This window comes from Neophocaena asiaeorientalis, unplaced genomic scaffold (assembly GCF_003031525.2).
Source record: "Neophocaena asiaeorientalis asiaeorientalis breed wild unplaced genomic scaffold, Neophocaena_asiaeorientalis_V1.1 scaffold337, whole genome shotgun sequence".
Taxonomy (NCBI): Eukaryota; Metazoa; Chordata; class Mammalia; order Artiodactyla; family Phocoenidae; genus Neophocaena; species Neophocaena asiaeorientalis.
The window spans coordinates 668,558-685,670 of NW_020175054.1; the positions used below are offsets into that span (position 1 = coordinate 668,558).

General features: G+C 49.9%; 1 protein-coding gene across 1 annotated transcript; it reads right to left on the bottom strand.

Annotated features, from left to right (window-relative positions):
* Window positions 1-8,053: 8,053 nt before the first annotated feature.
* SPR (sepiapterin reductase) lies at window positions 8,054-13,650 on the bottom strand. Its single transcript, XM_024763992.1, has 3 exons — window positions 13,281-13,650; window positions 12,425-12,715; window positions 8,054-8,878 (listed from the first exon to the last, which is right to left on the bottom strand). Exons 1-3 carry the CDS (start codon window positions 13,600-13,602, stop codon window positions 8,688-8,690), a joined length of 804 nt encoding a protein of 267 aa, XP_024619760.1. The 5' UTR covers window positions 13,603-13,650; the 3' UTR covers window positions 8,054-8,687.
* Window positions 13,651-17,113: the final 3,463 nt, after the last annotated feature.

Genomic DNA, 17,113 nt, shown 5'->3' on the forward strand with positions numbered 1-17,113 from the left:
AAAGATCATATTCAAATATGAACTCCTTTTCTGTTTCTTTTTACAAATACACTTTGAAGAAATTTCAAGTGACGTATAGGCATACTTAATATACTTTATGTAGATCAAGTCATATATTTGTGTTGGAGAAAGTAAAAAATACAGATGATTGTAACAAGGAAAACAAAAGTCATTTGTGATCCTCCCACCCGAAAGACTGCTGTTTACATTTAGGATCTATCCTCCATTCCTGGAATGAATTTAGGATTAGGAACATAGCTGCAGCCTAAACCAGGCAACATCACCCAGGGAGCCTTTTAATGAGCTGGGGGGCCACGTGAGCATTCGGCAGTCGGGCACACACTGGAGGATGTGAATCATGTCGGAAACCCTGAAGAACACTTCTGTCTGATGCAGATGAGTATGTCTCAGACTGTAAGGTTAAACGCTGCACAAAGTCTTTATAAACACCCTGGTGGCAGCAGAAAGGGAGCTGGGCCAGGGGTCAGTAGAGCTGGACTCCCCTCCAGAGATGCACTAGCAGAAGTCATTTCCTGTCTGAGCCTCAGTTTCCTCATCTGTACAATGAGCTGCTACGTTTCGAGGAATGAGTGAATGTCAGCAGAGTTTCATTTCTGGGTTATCTGCTGCGTTTTGGACGATTCCTGACACAGTTCCCACCCAGCTCTGGTACGAAAGAGAAGAGGGCCAGTATTATGAAAGAAGCTGGGGTCAGGGAACACCAAAGGCTTAAGGATGCCCAAAGGAGGGTGTGAGCTCTATTTTCCTGGAGGGCTGGGCCAGCCGAGCCGATTAGGGGCCCGGAGCAGCTGTGGGCAGAGGGAGGCTGCTGGGAGTGAGGGGATTCAAACGGCTCTTTCCCACCCTCTCCCCCACCAGCCTGCTCTGTGTAAAAATTCCAAACTCCCAATCAAACCCCCATCTCTTTTCTTCTTTCATTCACCTGCCCATCTTCCTCTCCTCTTCTCTCCTTTTCTATCCAAACTCATAATTAATCGCTCAAGGCAAAAGTAATGAATGTTAATTGGCCATCTGTAGGAAGACTAATTAAAATCTACCACGCTGGGGTTTCAAACATACCTATAGCAACGGAGTGAATCGGGAATGAGGCGAGGAGGGACTGAGGTAACAGCTGAAAGACTGCAAAACACCATTGGGCTTAGGTGTGAGGGAACAACGCCAGAGAGGGGCTGAGATGCTGGGGAGAGGGAGAGAGAGGAGGGAGAGAAAGAAAGGGAGAGAAAGAGAGAGAGAGAGAGAGAGAGAGAGAGAGAGAGAGAGAGAGAGAAACTTACTTGATTTATTCTTACCACTGCGGGACCTGGCATTTTGTTGCTTTCTGTTTTGTATTTAACAAACACATTTATACATTTCCTTCTCACTGGACGTGGCTTAAGGGGTGGCTGGAGTTTGTCAGCACACAATTGTCCCTCAGTCACAGGCCCAAACACACCCCTTTATTCAAGTACACCTGCATTTGTCAAAATCACACACACATGCTGGTTAAATCTCATGCACAGCTTTGCACAGGTTCAGGCTTGCAAGGTCATACCCTGTCTCAAGTATACATATGCACACCCAGTTATAAGCTGAGAGCAACCAGGGACATGTGGTTACACACAATCACACGTAATCACGTCTGCACATTGCTGTATGCATACATGGTTTAAACATACAAACCAACTGTTATGCAAATGTAAATGCAGGTGTGCACTCACAGTAGTTTACACTTACACTCAAATTCATACAATTGCCTTCTAGGTATGTGGAGACAGACACCCAGACCAACATTTGCATGCAAACACTGTTATCTGGCAAGTTTTACATCAAAACTTTTATACACAGGTATACACACAATTACACAAATTCCCCCTCCTTGCATAAGCAGAGCCAAATATTCAAGCATCCATATAACCAGTATTAATACTAAGGCGGCAAACAGTGACCACACACACATTTGGCTGGGGCCAGGGCAGGCCCATGTGTGCTTCATATGTATCCATATATGTGCATACAGAGACCCTGGCCCCAGGAAAGAACACACCCTGCATGACGACCACTAACCCTCCTGAGAACACAGGTCTGGAGCCACAGATGCGAGGGCTTAGGCCTCATGTCCTCTCTTGGAACACCCTGCTCTGAGCAACACAGGCACCTTTAGCCTGTCTACAATGCCCCATCCAACCTTTGGGCAGAAAGGGTGGTGGATCTGGGGAAAGAGGGAGAGATAACCTGGGGGTCATGATGGACTTTGATGAGGCAGGTCACGGGTGAGGCTGCCGGTGGGTGGGATGGGTGGCAGGGCTTTTGGACTCCCCATATCTTGACAGGGTCAGTTCTGTGGGTCTGGGGAGGCTTCCACTAGTGGGCCTGGAACTGTGGGAAGAGCTTTGACCCAGGGGCTGGGTCCCTTTGACCAGGGTTCCTGTTTTCTTAGGCTGAAAAGGCTGCTCTCCTTTCTGAATAGTTTCTGAGGCCTCTTCCTCATTGCTGTAAAGTCTCTTTACAATAAGTTTAGATGAAAGCAGGAGGGCGTGCAAACACAAAAAAGAACTTCCTGACGTAGCAGGCCGGGGATGAAAACCTGGAAAGGCTCAGCAAAGAGAAGGGAGACAGAGCTCCACCCGGGGGTCCTTACCAGAAAGGGGTAAGTATCCCTGGGCCTCATGCCCACTCTCCCTGCTCAGGATCTGAGGTTCTCAGACCTCTGTAGCCCAGAGTCAGTGTCCAAGCACATCCCCGGGCCTAGCAGGGAAATCAGCTGGGAGAAGAGCCAGCCAGAGCAGGGCAATGGCCTCAGTGCTCGCAGAGGGAGCTGCATGCTGGGTGCATCCCTGGAGGTCAGGAGTCAGCCACAGAAGGAATCCCCAGCTATAATAAGAGGCTGCAGAGGATCCCTGAGATCCCAGGAGTAACAGACATGCGTGAGGCCAGCACTCATCATCACCCTTGTGGGATCCAGGGAGCGTGGCTACTTTACATCCCCACTTGAAAAGTGAGGACACCCAGCTGCTCCGACTGCCCAGGGCTATGTGGCTGTAAGAGGCCAAATCAGGCCACAGACGCCAAGTCTGGTGCTGGGCCTCTCCCTGTGCAGGCCGGGAGGGAGTGGGCCTGCTCCCCTGGGTGTGGACTTCCTGGAGAGCCTCCGGGCCCTTGGGATCTCCGAAGGCCTCAGCATCCTCTGGGAGGAACAGGCGCACACACATGCACACACTTTCACACTCACACACACAACCCTATGACAGCTTCTACATTTGGAGCTGACAGATGTGCAAGGTAACAGCTCAGCGCCGCCTGTGCAGCTGAGGCCCTGTGTCGGAGCGGGATTATTTCCAGCGAGGCTCAGGGCGGCTGCGTGAGCGCACGACCGGGTGTGTGTGAGTGTGTGTGGCTTCTCTTGCTCTCTCTCCCTCCATCTAAATCTGTCTCACTATGTTTCAAATCTCTCTGTCTCTGTCTGTTTTCCTCCCTGTGTTTCTCCATCTTTTTCTCACTGTCCTGTTCACTCCGCCTCTGTCTTTCACCCTCGCTGTGTGTCCTGGATGCTCCAGAGAGGAGACCTGCCTCCTCTCCGCTCCCTCACTTAGCCTGGTCCCTTTCCTTTCACACCCGGCAGGCCTCAAGGATAGACCCTTAGAGAAAGCCCGCTTTGTTTCAGAGGACAATGCAGCTGTCCCTGCCCTGGGCACAGGGCTCCTGCCCAGGCGGACAGAGTGGTGGAATCTGGAGCCATCCCGAGGCCAAGAGAGCAGCTCCTCCCTCCCTGCCTTGGTCACGGTCTTCAGGCTTGGCCTTCTTCTCCTACTGAGCCAGCTTACCCTGCCATTCATCATTTACGTGCAGGCCTCTTTTGCTTCCCAAAGTTGTTAATCTCCCTCTTGTTATTCCCAACTCCCAGCACAAGCTAAGCCTAGCCACGGCCCTGTGCTGATCCCAGATCTGGACTCACAATGACCCTGACCTTGGCCATACGTTGCTCACTAGTTCTGACCTCAGACTAACCCCAACCCTTAAGCCTGGCTCTGTCCCTTGAACTTCCCTTTCTTTGAGGGGCTGGCTCCTTTGATCTCGGCCAATACCACCTGGGTTTGCAAGGTTCACAGCTCACTTTTTAAATTAATTAATGACTTTTCACAGCTCACTTTGTAATGCTGTAGCGCAAGTGGGGACATACCTAGATCCACTGAATTGGAGTCTGCGGTAAAGGAGAAACAATGGGGGAGCGATTTTTTTTTAACTCGCTGGGTGATTCTGACACAGGCCAGTCCTACCTATGTCCACAATACATACATGCAGGCTTTCCTTTAGGGATTCCAAGGGGCAATCCAAGGGGGGCTTGAACCCCTGCATGGGATGCCAGGGCTGGGTGGGGGCTTGTCTGCAGGGACCTGACTCCCAGGCACCGGTCATCACACCCAAGGCCTTTCAAATGCTTTACTATACACCTGGCAGTGGGCCACTAGAGCACTGACTTGTTCACTCTCTCATTCATTTTTCATCAAACACTCAACAAGGTCCCAGTGGATTAAGTCTGGGTAAGGTCCGTGGGATATACACAGCCCCTTGAGCCTGAGACCTTGGATCCCCAGGGTCAAGCTGGGCCTTGGAAGGGCAGGGCCTGGCAGGAAAGACCTCTGCAGCAGCTGGACCAAGACCTGAACCAGAGTATGGGCCAGACAGACTCCTGTGGCCCCAAGAGGAGTCACCGGGTCTGGAAAGTGGGAGCTAGGCCCCTCTCTTCCCTTGCCCTGGGGGTGGGGATGGGGGACGGGCCTTGGGCTAAGAGGTCACTAGACAGCTTGCAGGTCAGTCAGCTGAGGAATCATCTGAGCCCATGGAGTCAGCTGGGGGTGGGCCTGAGAGGTGGATCCCCCAAAGGAAAAAGGAAACTTCCATCTCCCTTCCTTTCTTTTCCTGACCCCTTCCTGAAAAATCAAAGGTCAGGGCTCTCCCAGCTCACACTAAGGACAGTTAGGGCTGACGGGATGGGTGAAATGGGAGACAAAGGGGGTGCTAGGGGAGTCTTTCTGTGAGTAACAATAATTTGGGTGGGGCTGGGGAGGTGGGCTTTACTTCAAAAGTCCCAGAGAACGTCCAGCATTAGCCCCATCTCCCAGCACTGCAGGCAGAAGACCTTGGGATCGGGGCAGGGGAGCACGGACGGCTCATTCCCTCCTCTCTCCAGCCACACTTTGACCCTCCCCATGCTGGTCCCAGAGGCTCAGAGTGAATCCTCAGCTAACGTCCCTGCAAGCTGCCTAGTGGCTTCAGGTCCATCCACACCCCTTCGCTCCTCTACCCCAGATCACTGTGAGTTGCTCTGGGGGCCCAACCCCGGCCACTGGCAGTGCCCTTCGCCCACCTTCCTGTCACCACATAGGACCCCAGTGGTGAGGGCACATGGCTGAGCACTGTGAGTGGGAATTACTGCACACACATCAGCACAGGCGGCCGTGTTCTGTGGGGAGAGACTGGGGGAGGGGAGGCCGGAAGGCAGTAGCTCAGAGCCCAGCTCCGAGGTGAGACACGGAGAGAGCAGGGTGGAGCACCGCCCCACGGGGTTTTCCTGAGTGGTGAGGTAGGAGCATCTCTGCACCTCCAGCCTCAGCTAACAGTGAACTCAAGCACCAGCCTGCATTTTATTCAGGGGACAAAGGACAGGAATTGGGGGTAGGGAGGGAGCTTCTGACCAGCCCAGTCCCAGCTGGTCATGCTCACAGACAGAGGTGCTGGAGCTCCCTGGGGTGGGCCTGGAATATTCCCCTCACTCTCCTGCTCCCACAGGCCAGCTGCTGGCCTCCAGCTCAGGGATATTAAACACAAAACCGAAAAACTACCAGCTCGTTCACGCCATAGACAAAGAAACCTTGTTTGTCTTTCGGCTAATCCAAGGCCCTGCACGGCAAGCAGCTGAGCTCTGGGCACGTGCAGGCATGTACTGTGTGTGTGTTCGCGTGCACTCCTGTGTGTGGTGGCCAAGGCCAGGCTGTGCACTCTGAGAACACTCGTGGCTAGTCCCTGGAGGCTGGCAAGAAAGTCTCCCTGCCCCAGTGGTGCAGGACCTGGGGAGGCTGAGTCCAGCCTAAGGAGCAAGACCTGGGCCAGAGCCCATGGATCACTTAGGAGGCCTGGGAGGCCTGCCGGGGAGAGTGATCTCAGCTCTTTCTGCCTCCCCAGCTCCCTGGGGGCCCCTGAGAGTCCAGAAGAGAGACAGGTCCAGGGTCTTTTCCAAAGCTCTTAAATCTCTGAGCTCAGAGAGGCTATGTCAGGTGTGGGAGGGCCTCGCCACCTTGTGGGGACATGTGGTACTCCTCATGAAGTCCTGGCCTTACCTCCTCCGAAGTCCTGGCCAACCAGCCCTCTGGAGAGGGAGTCAACCCCACAGGACCTCAAGTAGGGTTGTGCTTACTTATACCGCCCTTACACTCCCATGGGAGCAAGGGCCAGGTGAGGAAATCTGTCCCACACCCACCAGATAGAAGGGGTAGCCCAGGCTGCACAGCCCCACCTGCAGAGGCAAATCGGATGCCAGCAGATGCAGCCTGACCACATTTGAAGCACCTTAGAGAAAGGTTTGTAGGAAAGAATCTTAGAGCTCATCTGTTCTAGGGAAACTGAAGCCCAGAGATAAGGCCCTGCCCAAGACCCACAGTATCTCTGACACAGAGCAATGAGGGGCTAAGGGTTCGACTCCAAGGCTAAAGCATTTTCCTGAGGTTCTGGTGAATCCAGGACCAGCTGTCCACACTGAACCCCAGTCCCACTAAGGCCCGGATTAGAGGCGGCGCAGTGAGAATTCTTGCCACAGGTCAGCAAGGGGGAGGGCATCTGGGCCATGTGGAGATGAGGCTATACAAATGCGGCTCCAGGATGATCTGGATCTTGATACTAAAAAGAAATAAATTAGCATTTACGGGCACTTACTGCAATGCCAGCACTGTGCTAAACATTTACAAACATGAGGTCATTTAATACTCACAATGCCCCTTTGAGGGAGGCACCAATATAATCCATTTTTTTCAGATAAGGAAACTGAAGCAAGGGGAACAACTTGCCCTGGGTGGCAAAGCGGGGACCCGAGAACAGTGATTTTGACTCCACTGAGGGCAAAGGCTCTGCTGGATGAAGAAAGCACATGAGTTGCTCACTCTCTCCTAGGGAACCTAGCAGGGCACTGCCAGCTCTGGCCCAGGACCTGCCTCCAGAGATAGGCCCTGCCACTGGTTCTCCAGGAGGCATGGCCTCGGTGCGCCCTCTGCCGTGCGTGAGGAGGAACAGAGAGTTCTGTCCTGCTATCAGATGCAGGGCTGAGTCCTGAGATGGCTGGCAAGGACCATGGTCTCTCTTCCCAAATAAGGAACAGGGACAATGGGCTGGCTGGCTGTAGACCACCACCACTGCAGAGCTCCCAGCCTGGCCCACATCGACTGATCCACAGAAGAATGGGTTTGGTCACACCCCTGGTTTCTCAGGGTTTCTCCCTCTTAGAATCTTGTCCACCTCCCCCAAAGGCATGTTGGTCCTAAGTCCACCCCACTGAGGACCAGGACCGTGGGCCAGATGGACGTTACCAGGAGGGCCCACGAAAGGCCCCCTTAAGAGCTGGGATCCACTCAGAGCATTGCCATGTGGATAAAGGGCAGAATTGGGAATCCAAGCGAGCCAGGGAAAGTACCCTTCCCCAAGGGCTGGGGTAGCTGTGAGTCAAGCCCTGAATGCTGGATACTCTTTAAATAGGTGAAGGGTGAGGAAAGGGTAATAAAGACTGGGGTAACAATAGGCAAAAGCATAAAGGAGGAACAGGTGTCTGGGCAAGTCACCTAGGCCAACTTTGTTTGAACTTGGGCTTGCTACTGAGTGGAGCTCAGTGAGAAAAGGCAGATAGCCCCAAGACAACGCTGCAGGACATAAGGGCAGCACCCCAAGTTTGGATTAACTGCTTCAGGAACACCCCTTGGGTCCAGCAAACCAGGGACTTAGTCATGGGACCTGTACCAGAATCGAAAGCAGGCATTAATAAAGGACAATCCAAAAAAAAAATAAAACAAAATAAAAAATAAAGGACAATCCATGTTTTATTTGTATCTGCCTTTAACATGTACATAAACTCTCGGGGCCCTTTCCCCCATCTGGTGGATACATGGTAGGTTCTGGAGGGAGGAAGCATTAGAATTAGGATAGAGTTCACCTGAAGGTCCTGCTACCCTGAGCAAGGAGATTCCCTGTGGGCTGAGACTTGCGCTGTCCTCCCTTCCCTCCAGGCCATCTGTGAATCGACATAGGCCCTCCTATTTGGCCCTAGCTCATCCCCTCTTCCCCATGGACTCTTCCCTCCTGCCACGGGCAGGAGAACCGTCCTCCTTTTTTCAGTGTTTTAGCTTCTTGTCCTGTTTTTCCCATCCCTAAAATTCTATTCCTGGGGAGAAAGAACACCAACAGCCATAACTTGTCTCTCCTAAGCCTACTCCTAACTCAAGGTGGTCAATACAGACTCCTGAGAACTGGGAACTCCAGCCACCTGACACCCTCACAGCTGGCTGGATCCGAGGGCAGGGCAGTAAGCATGAGTGCTTATCTGCGTAAGGCAGGGTTGGCAGTGCCACTGTGGCAGGATGTGTGGAGGCACAGGACTCCTGGGCATGCCTGAGAGGGGAAAGAAAGCCCTAAGAACCAAGGACGTGGGCTTATTCATCGTAGAAATCGACATGGGCTCCAGACTCGAACTTGTCCTTTTGCAGCAAATTCAGAAGTTTCTGGGCTGATATCCTACAATCCACAAGTTCCCCTTTTGTCTTCAGATCCTGCAGCCTTTTTCGCAAGTCTGGGTCCACAGAGGTCTCCCGGGCTAACTGCTGCATGTCTGTGTCCAGGGGACCTAGGGGATGAAGAGAAGAAGATGAGGCAGGGGCCCATGATGTATGTGTGGAGTTGGGTGGAGTCAGGTGTGGCCAGAGGCAACGCCTCATCTTGGCTGACACATGGTCAGGATCACCAAGGCTCCACACTGTCACCACTGAGCTCCAGACTCAAATTTCATTGTCCACTAAACATGGTCCCTCTAGACCACCAAATCTACAGATTCACACTAGCCTATCACCCCTTCCCCAAGCCCCAGCAGCCAAGTGCAGAGAGAGACACCATCCCCGTGGGAGAAGAAGAGTGAAGTGAGCACCCAACTTCCTTGGGGGCTCCCGAGTCAGCCTGCTCCAGCACCAGGCCAACTCCCATGGCCCTAGGTGGCCCAGGGCCTGCCTCCAGAGATAGGCCCTGCCTATGAACCCAGGCCTCCAGCTCATCCTGACACCCAGCTCCAGTGGTCCCAGCAGCCCCAGGCAGTTCCCAAAGCCCCAGGCAGCTCCTGGAACTCCAGGCTCCTAGAGGGCCCCTGAGAAGCCAGGCCCCCGATCCACTCCAGCACCAGCTGGCTCCCATGGCCTCAGGTGGTTCCCATGGCGCCAGGCTCCCATGAACCCAGGCTTCTGGCACACCCCAGCACTAGCCAACTCCCGTGGCCCTACATGGCTCCTGTAGGTCACAGTGTCTGTGAACCTAGGCTTTAGGTGGGCACTCTCAAACCAGACTCCCAGTTGGTCTAGTGCCAGGATGACTACTGTGGAGCCAGGCTTTGTACCCACCCCAGCAACAGGCTGCCTTAGGACTCTAGTGGCAAAACTGCCACGGACATCACCAGATGGCCCACCCAGAATCACTAAAAGAGTTGACTGGTGAAGGGCTCTGCCTACTGAACTCAGTCTATAAAGACTGGAAGAGGTGTCTACTTCCTCAAATGTACAAATACCAACACAAGGCCACAAGGATCATGAATAATCAAGGAAACATGGCACCACTGAAGGAAAGTAATACAACTCTGATGACGGACCCTAAAGAAATGAGATGTATGAACTGCCTGACAAAGAATTCAGAATAATCCTCTTAAAGAAATTCTGTGAACTCTAAGAAAACACAGACAGACACCTAAATGAAATTAGGAAAACAATGCATGAACAAAAAGAGAAGTTCAACAAAGAAACAGAAACCGTTTGAAAAAAAACAAACAAAAACAAACCAAAATCTAGAGTTGAAGAATACAATGACTGAACTGAAGAATTGGATAGAGTTCAACAGCAGACTCAACCAAAATTAGGAAAAATTAGTGAACTAGAAAACAGGGCATTTGAAATTATCTAGTCAAGAGGAGCAAAAAGGAAAAAGAATGTAAAAGAGTGAAGAAAGACTACATGAACGAAGGATTACCATTAAAAGAAACAATCTCTGTATTATGGAGTCCCAGAGAGAAAAAAGGAACAGAAAGCTTAAAGAAATAATAGTTGAGAACTTCCCAAATCTCTGAGAAGAGATTTGCACATCCAAGTTTATGAAGCTAATATTTCAACCCCAAATTATCTTCTCCAAGACACCAGGACTAGATAGTTTCACTGGTAAACTGTGTCTGTTTTTTATGCCAATACCGTAATATTTTGATTACTGTAGCTTTGTGATATAGTTTGAAATCAAGGAGAGTGATGCTGGAGAACTTTGTTCTTCTTTCTCAAGATTGCTTTGGCTCATGAGGTTCCATACAAATTTTAGAATTGTTTGTTCTATTTCTGTGAAAAATGCCATTGGAAATTTGATAGGGATTGCATTAAATCTGTAGATTGGGTTGGATAGTATGGACATTTTAAAAATATTAATTCTTCCAATCCATGAGCATGGCATCTTTCCATTTTGTACCTTCTTCAAATTCTTTCATCAATGTCTTATAGTTTTCAGTTTACAGGTCTTTTACCTCCTTGGTTAAATTTATTCCCAGGTATTTTATTCTGTTTGATGCAACTGTAAACGGGACTATTAATTTTTCTCTCTGATACTTCATTATTAGTGAATAGAAATGCAACTGATTTTTTACATTGTTTTGTATCCTGCAACTTTACTGAATTTGTTTATTAGTTCTAACAATTTTTTGGTGAAGTCTCTAGGGTTTCCTATATATAATATGTCATCTGCAAATAGAGACAGTTTTACCTCTTCCCTTCCAATTTGGATGCCTTTTATTTTTCTTGTCTAATTGCTCTGACTGGGACTTCCAATACTATGTTGAATAGAAGTGGGAAGAATGGCTTCCTTGTCTTGTTCCTGATCTTAGAAGAAAAGCTTTTAGCTTTTCACCATTGAGTATATTAGCTGTGGGCTTGTCAACTTCCTCACAATGTCCAGGGCAGCCCCCTGAAATGTAACCCAGTCACATGGCACTCTAGAGTTTGCTCTGCTCCTGAGTATGGTTTCCATTTGCTCTCTGTTGACTGAGTGAGTCCTAGGCTGAGCTCAGGGTGGGTGCTGAGTTGAATATTAGCTGCAAGAATAACTGTATTACATTAGGGAGGGACAGAAGGAGGATTGGGTACTAGAGAGCATGAGGAAGTAGAAACTGCACTGATCATGACCTTGGAGGCAAGGTTTGATCCTGGCCATGCTGCATCTGGACTTTGGTCAGGTTAATCTGCCTCTTTGCCGCTAGGGTTCCAAGGGGAATAGACTACTGGATCTCTATCTAAGTTGCTCAGACATCATGCAACAGCTCTGTCACCACCTTCTAATTCCAGCAACCTCAAGCTGAAAATAGAAGCCTCACTCTTAACAAAGGTGTACAGTGGCATCATGGTAGGAAGATGAGAAACCAGATCAAGTACCACAAGACCCCCTACCCTTTAACTTTCATGAGGACGGGGCTCTATCTTATTTATCTCAGCATTCCCCAGTGTTCCAGCACAGTTCAGCATGGGATGGTCAGCATTCAACAATGTCCGTCTGCTCTTCATTCAGCTAACATTCACTGCAGACTGGCTCAGTGGGGTGCTTTACTAGGTGCTGGGGATATAAAGACGAAGCGTGCATAATGCCTGCTTTCAAGGCTTTCCTATGCAGAGAGAGAAGTAGAGAAGTATATACAGATATAAGATAACACAGTGTGATAAGTCCTATGTAACAATTACAAATGCTAACAATTAGATAGCCCTTCACAGTTTGGGATCACTTTTACATGTTTTACCTCATTCAGTCCTACAAACTGCCCTGGGAGTCAGGTAGCATCTTCCCCGTTTCACATGAAGAAATGAGGTACAGGCCTGGAATTCAAATCCTAATCATCTCTCAAACTTTAACATCTCAGACTTTCTGGCCCCACCCTCAAGTCCAGGCAGCTGCCCACTCTCAATCCATACCTGATAACTACAGCTCCCTGCCCCTGCCAGCACTAACTTTCTTGCAGCCTGTATTTCCCTTAAGGAGTGATGGGTCATGATTCAAGGACAAAATATTCTATGGGTCCTTTCCTGGAGGAGACAGAGAAGGCTCCTTGCCCAGTCTCCAAAGGGTAACCAGCTGGTTCTGGGGACAGGGATGGCAGTAATGCTTCACCTACCTGGGGCATAGCTCAGCACCCTCACACTAGGTTCCTCTGCGGCCAGAACCTGGAACATCATGTTACGGGCAGCCTTCCCCGCACAGTACTGTGCCCAGCCCTTGAAGGGCTGCAGGGCACAGAGGGACGAGATATTAACCACAGTCCTACTGAGGCCAGGACTGTCTGGGAAGGCCTTCAGGATGCTGGAAGTCACGCAGAGCATGGAGGTCAAGTTCAGAGCCCAGTAGTTGTTCACTTCAGCTGGGTCAGCCAGGTCTACGAAGCGTTTGGACACATCTCCAAGACTGCCTGAAAAAACAGACCTTAGGAATCACTCAGTGCAGGCAGAGTTTTCTCTTCTCCCAGCCCTCTTCAAACTCTTCCAGACTCTTCCCATCCAGACCTAAAGGAGGAGTCTCCCTAGTGCTTCTGAAGACGCCTCCCTCTTCCCAGCTCTGCAGACACGCATACCCGGGGAACCCACTCACCTGAAGCTTCAAAGTGAGAAAGCGCATGCCCTTCTCTGGGGCTGGGGTTCGGGGGAACTCTGGGGGCCATTTGGAGAAGAGGGGGAATTTACTTCTGCTGGAAGACCCCATGCCCTAACTCACGCCTCCGCCAGAGAGCGCTGAGCAAGACGATCAGAAAAGTTCTTGGCGTTGAAAGGTGAAGGGGGGAAGAAGGGGGAGAGAACGAGCCCCAGACATCACCAGGTTTTCCTCCACATCCCGCTGAAACTAGGGCTTTCAGGCGTCTTTTCAGACTTCTAGGAGTCACCTTTAAAGCTCTAAGAGGCGGGGGTGTGAAAGGGAGGGAAAACAGAACTGGACGCTAAGCAGCATGCCAAGCGCTCACACGCCGGCGGGCGTCTTACCGGCATTGTTGATGAGCAGCACTCGCTGCAGGCCTTCGGGCCTGGGGAGCTCGCGCAGGGCACCGAGCAGCTGCTGCAAGCCGGCCTCGGCGCTCAGGTCGGCGGTCACCCGCACGAGACGCAGGCCGGGCCACTCGGCGCCCAGCTCGGCCTCCAGCTGCCGCAGCGCCTCCTCACTGCGGGCGCTTAGGACCAGCACGGAGCCAGGCGACAGCAGCGGGGCCAGGAGATGGGCCAGCGTCCGTCCGAAGCCGCGGGAAGCCCCGGTCAGCACGCACAAGGAGCGCCCCAGGCTTCCCACCTTGCCGACGTTACCCTCCATACCCGCTACCTCGGCAACCTTGAGCCGCGTCCCAAGACCCGGAAGTGGGCGGGGCGGCCGTGGTGGGAGGGGCCGCGGTGGGAGTAGGAGGAGGCCCCGCCCGGTGCGGGCGGGAACCTAAGGCTTCGGGCAGAGACCGGCCGCCCCTACTTTCTTTTGCAGTTGGCAGTGGAAGTGGAGGTGTCTGCAATCTCGGAGAGAGCGCGAAAGCACTAAACCGGAAGGGCGGGAGGCGCGGCCCCCACCGGAAATCCTAGCCCAGTGCTGAGCACGGGCCTTCATTCTTTACCTTGCTAGTCAGTTCAGTACCCCGCTGGGATGCATTCTCCTCCGAAGTCCAGACCCAAATTCCTTTGCATAAGTGACTTCCTCCAGGTCGGGCCATCTTGCTCCTTGCTGGGCATCCCTGCACGTGGCACGTGCCAGTTTAGGGACTGGGGTCCCTACTGGGCTGGGGAAACTCACCGCCCCGGGAGCGACCTTTGGGAGAACACAAGTCTCCCCTCCGTCAGATGTAAGAACCTCTTCTCCCTACTTGGCTCTGTGATCGCACTGATTCCCCTGCCTCTGAGACTTCTCACTCCTTCTGTCCCTAACGGTCTGTGTTCCCAGGGATCCTGCACCCACTCGTGCTACACTCTGCCTAGTAGGCAACTCCATCTACTCCCACATTCGAGTTTTCGCAAATGATCATCTAAGTCTGTACGTCCAGGCCTGTGCTTCAGAAAACGCACATTTCCAGCTTTTTTCAAGGAGAGAGGGTAAATGGGAAAGTTGGCAGACAGCCCCAGATCTCCTTAAAAAAAGGAGTCTCTTAAGAGATTATCAAGGGCAGCAAGCAACCTCCATAGCGCAGCCCAAGTCCTCACAGTGCTGTTCCTGTCCTGGGGACAGACAGCAAAATTGCCTTTCAAGGCTCCTAGCAAAATGCATTTTGCTCCCTTGTTCTTTGGGCTGTCATTATAAACACCAGAACAATTTGGGGGAAGCTTTTCACTTTCCACTTAGGTGCCTTTACCACAAACTTTTTGTAAAATGTACAGCCCAGACTGTACATCACTGTGGAACATACTCTAAGAACAAATGAAACTGCAAAATTTAGTAGATTATTTGTTAACATAGCATAGTATTATTTTGAAACTATTTTATGTAAAATATGACAAAGAAAACAAGTAATTATGCTAACTGATGTTAGGAGCCAAGATTTTCAGTGTTAGAGAAAAGAGACCAAGAATGAATTCAAGGAAGTTAAGGGAACAATCTCTAAGTTGTTTGAATTGGAAACCAGAAAATTGTAGAATTTACTGCAATTACTTTTACCATTTTCTCTTCTGATGTGTTGGTTCTCCAATACCTACTGTAACAGAGAAAAACAAACCTAACTCCATATTGAATCTTCCTTTAGCTCTAACTTTTGTCCTCTGTTTGTTGCCTTTGCTTTTGTCATGCTGGCTCTGCACCTTTTGTAAAAGAATGTTGCCTATAGCCTGAAATATACAGGATTGCCCGTTCTCAAGACTCTGACCTTTAAAGGTATATCACTCTTATTCACATAGAAATAAAAAGTTGCAGAACAGAGAATAACATCTGTCTTGTTGGAGGTTTATAGAAACATTTAGACCAGACCTACTGGACACCCACAAGGACAAAGGATTCCAGCACCAAGAAGTTGGCAACAACCAGCCACACCCCCCACCCCTTTTAGTATAAATGAAACCTGAATTCTAACTCTGGTAAGATGGTTCTTTAGGACACTAGTCCACCATCTTCTCAGTCTGCTGCCTTTTTTCTTTTAAGTTTATTTTTATTTATTATTTTTGGCCGTGTTGGGTCTTCGTTGCTGCACGTGGTGGGCTTTCTCTTGTTGTGGCTAGTGGGGGCTACTCTTTGTTGAGGTGCATGGGCTTCTCATTGTGGTGGCTTCTCTTGTTGCAGAGCATGGGCTCTAGGCATGTGGGCTTCAGTAGTTGCAGAATGCAGCCTTCAGTAGTTGTGGCATGCAGGTTCAGTTGTTGTGGCTCGCAGCTCTAGAGCGCAGGCTCAGTAGTTGTGGAGCACGGGCTTAGTTGCTCTGCAGCATAGGGGAATCTTCCTGGACCAGGGCTTGAACCAGTGTCCCCTGTATTGGCAGGTGGTTTCTTAACCACTGCGCCACCAGGAAAGCGCCCTCTGCTGGCTTTTTGAATAAAGTTGCTATTCCTTGCTCTAACACCTCTACTCTCAATTCATTGGCCTTTTGTGCAGCACGCAACATGTGCTTGGACTTGGTAACACTATGACAATCCTTTTTAAGAGTTCTCCCTGCAACAGTGGTAGAGATTAAAGTGGTGCTGGATTAAGTCTACAGTTGTGTTTTGTTTGGCCAATAGGGCTTTCTTTTTTCTTTTAAAATTTGAGGTGACATTTCTAAAGTGGAAGATTTTACATAGTATCAGAATTTCCAGCTTCTTTTGAGTAATAGGAATATCTGGCAAACTGGATTCTGATTGAGGTAAGCAATAGTGCCTCTTGGAAAGGAGGCTGTGCTCCAGTTTGCCAAGATTTTCATCACTCATGGGTGTAGGCATTTTTGTTTCCCACTAATGATGCATAGCTGAATTCTTACCCAGTGGTGATGGTCAAAACATTTAACAGCCAGGGCATTGTGCTGGATTGTGGAGAGGTGGGTCTCAGGAGAGGTGAGGAGGCTTTTGATGTTTTAACACAAGTAGGACTATGTATAGTTGTATATCATTTGAGGCTTTCCTGCTTTTCACTTATCTATTAAGGATGGAAGATACAGATTTTAAATTTGATTGCTCCAAAGCTAAACTCTCCTGTACTGGCCCAATGGCCTACTCTTTAAATAAATTTTAATAGCTTTTCCCTGCTCTCAGGCCTCAGAAAATAGGTTGGTGAAAGCACAATCCCATTCATTTGGCATTTATTGAATTTCTACCTTGTGCCAGGCTTTGAAGAAAGGAGGGAACAATGAAGGGATGGCTAAAAGTCAAACCTAGCCTCTTCTAAACCTAGCTGCTTGTAGGAGGAACCATTTGGAAATAGCACCCGAAGAGAGTGTGGTTTGCCTTGACTGGGAGAGAGACTGGAAAATTTTTCTTTTCTGAGAAAGATGATTATCTGCCATACACCTCCTCCCACTGTCAGTCTTATTTCAAGTAATATTTCAGTAATTTGTGAATAATATTTCAGGGGCAACACAACCCATAGAATTCATTTAACAGTAGCACAGTGGTTTCCAGATTTGTCTACACATTGGAGTCACTGGGGAGCTTCAAAACACTGATGCTTCTGTCCCACAGGCCTGGATTTGGGAATTTTTTATTCAATTTATTTAAACTAAAAAAACAAACAAACCCAGTTCACCCATTTCTCCCACCTCCACCCCCTGCCTCTTGCAACCACCAATCTGTTCTCTGTATCTCTCAGCTTGGTTTTTGGTTTTGTTTTGTTTTGTTATTAGAGTCCAGATATAAAAGAGATCATATTGTATTTGTCTTTGTTTGACTAA

Bases quoted from the DNA above. Each gene is read 5' to 3' on its own strand.
- SPR (XM_024763992.1), bottom strand. From the start codon at position 13,602: ATGGAGGGTAACGTCGGCAAGGTGGGAAGCCTGGGGCGCTCCTTGTGC. The intron at 12,716-13,280 runs GTAAGACGCCCG...CTGTTTTTTCAG, and splicing joins GCTGCTCATCAACAATGCCG to GCAGTCTTGGAGATGTGTCC. The intron at 8,879-12,424 runs GTAGGTGAAGCA...TTCATCCCCTAG, and splicing joins GGTGCTGAGCTATGCCCCAG to GTCCCCTGGACACAGACATG.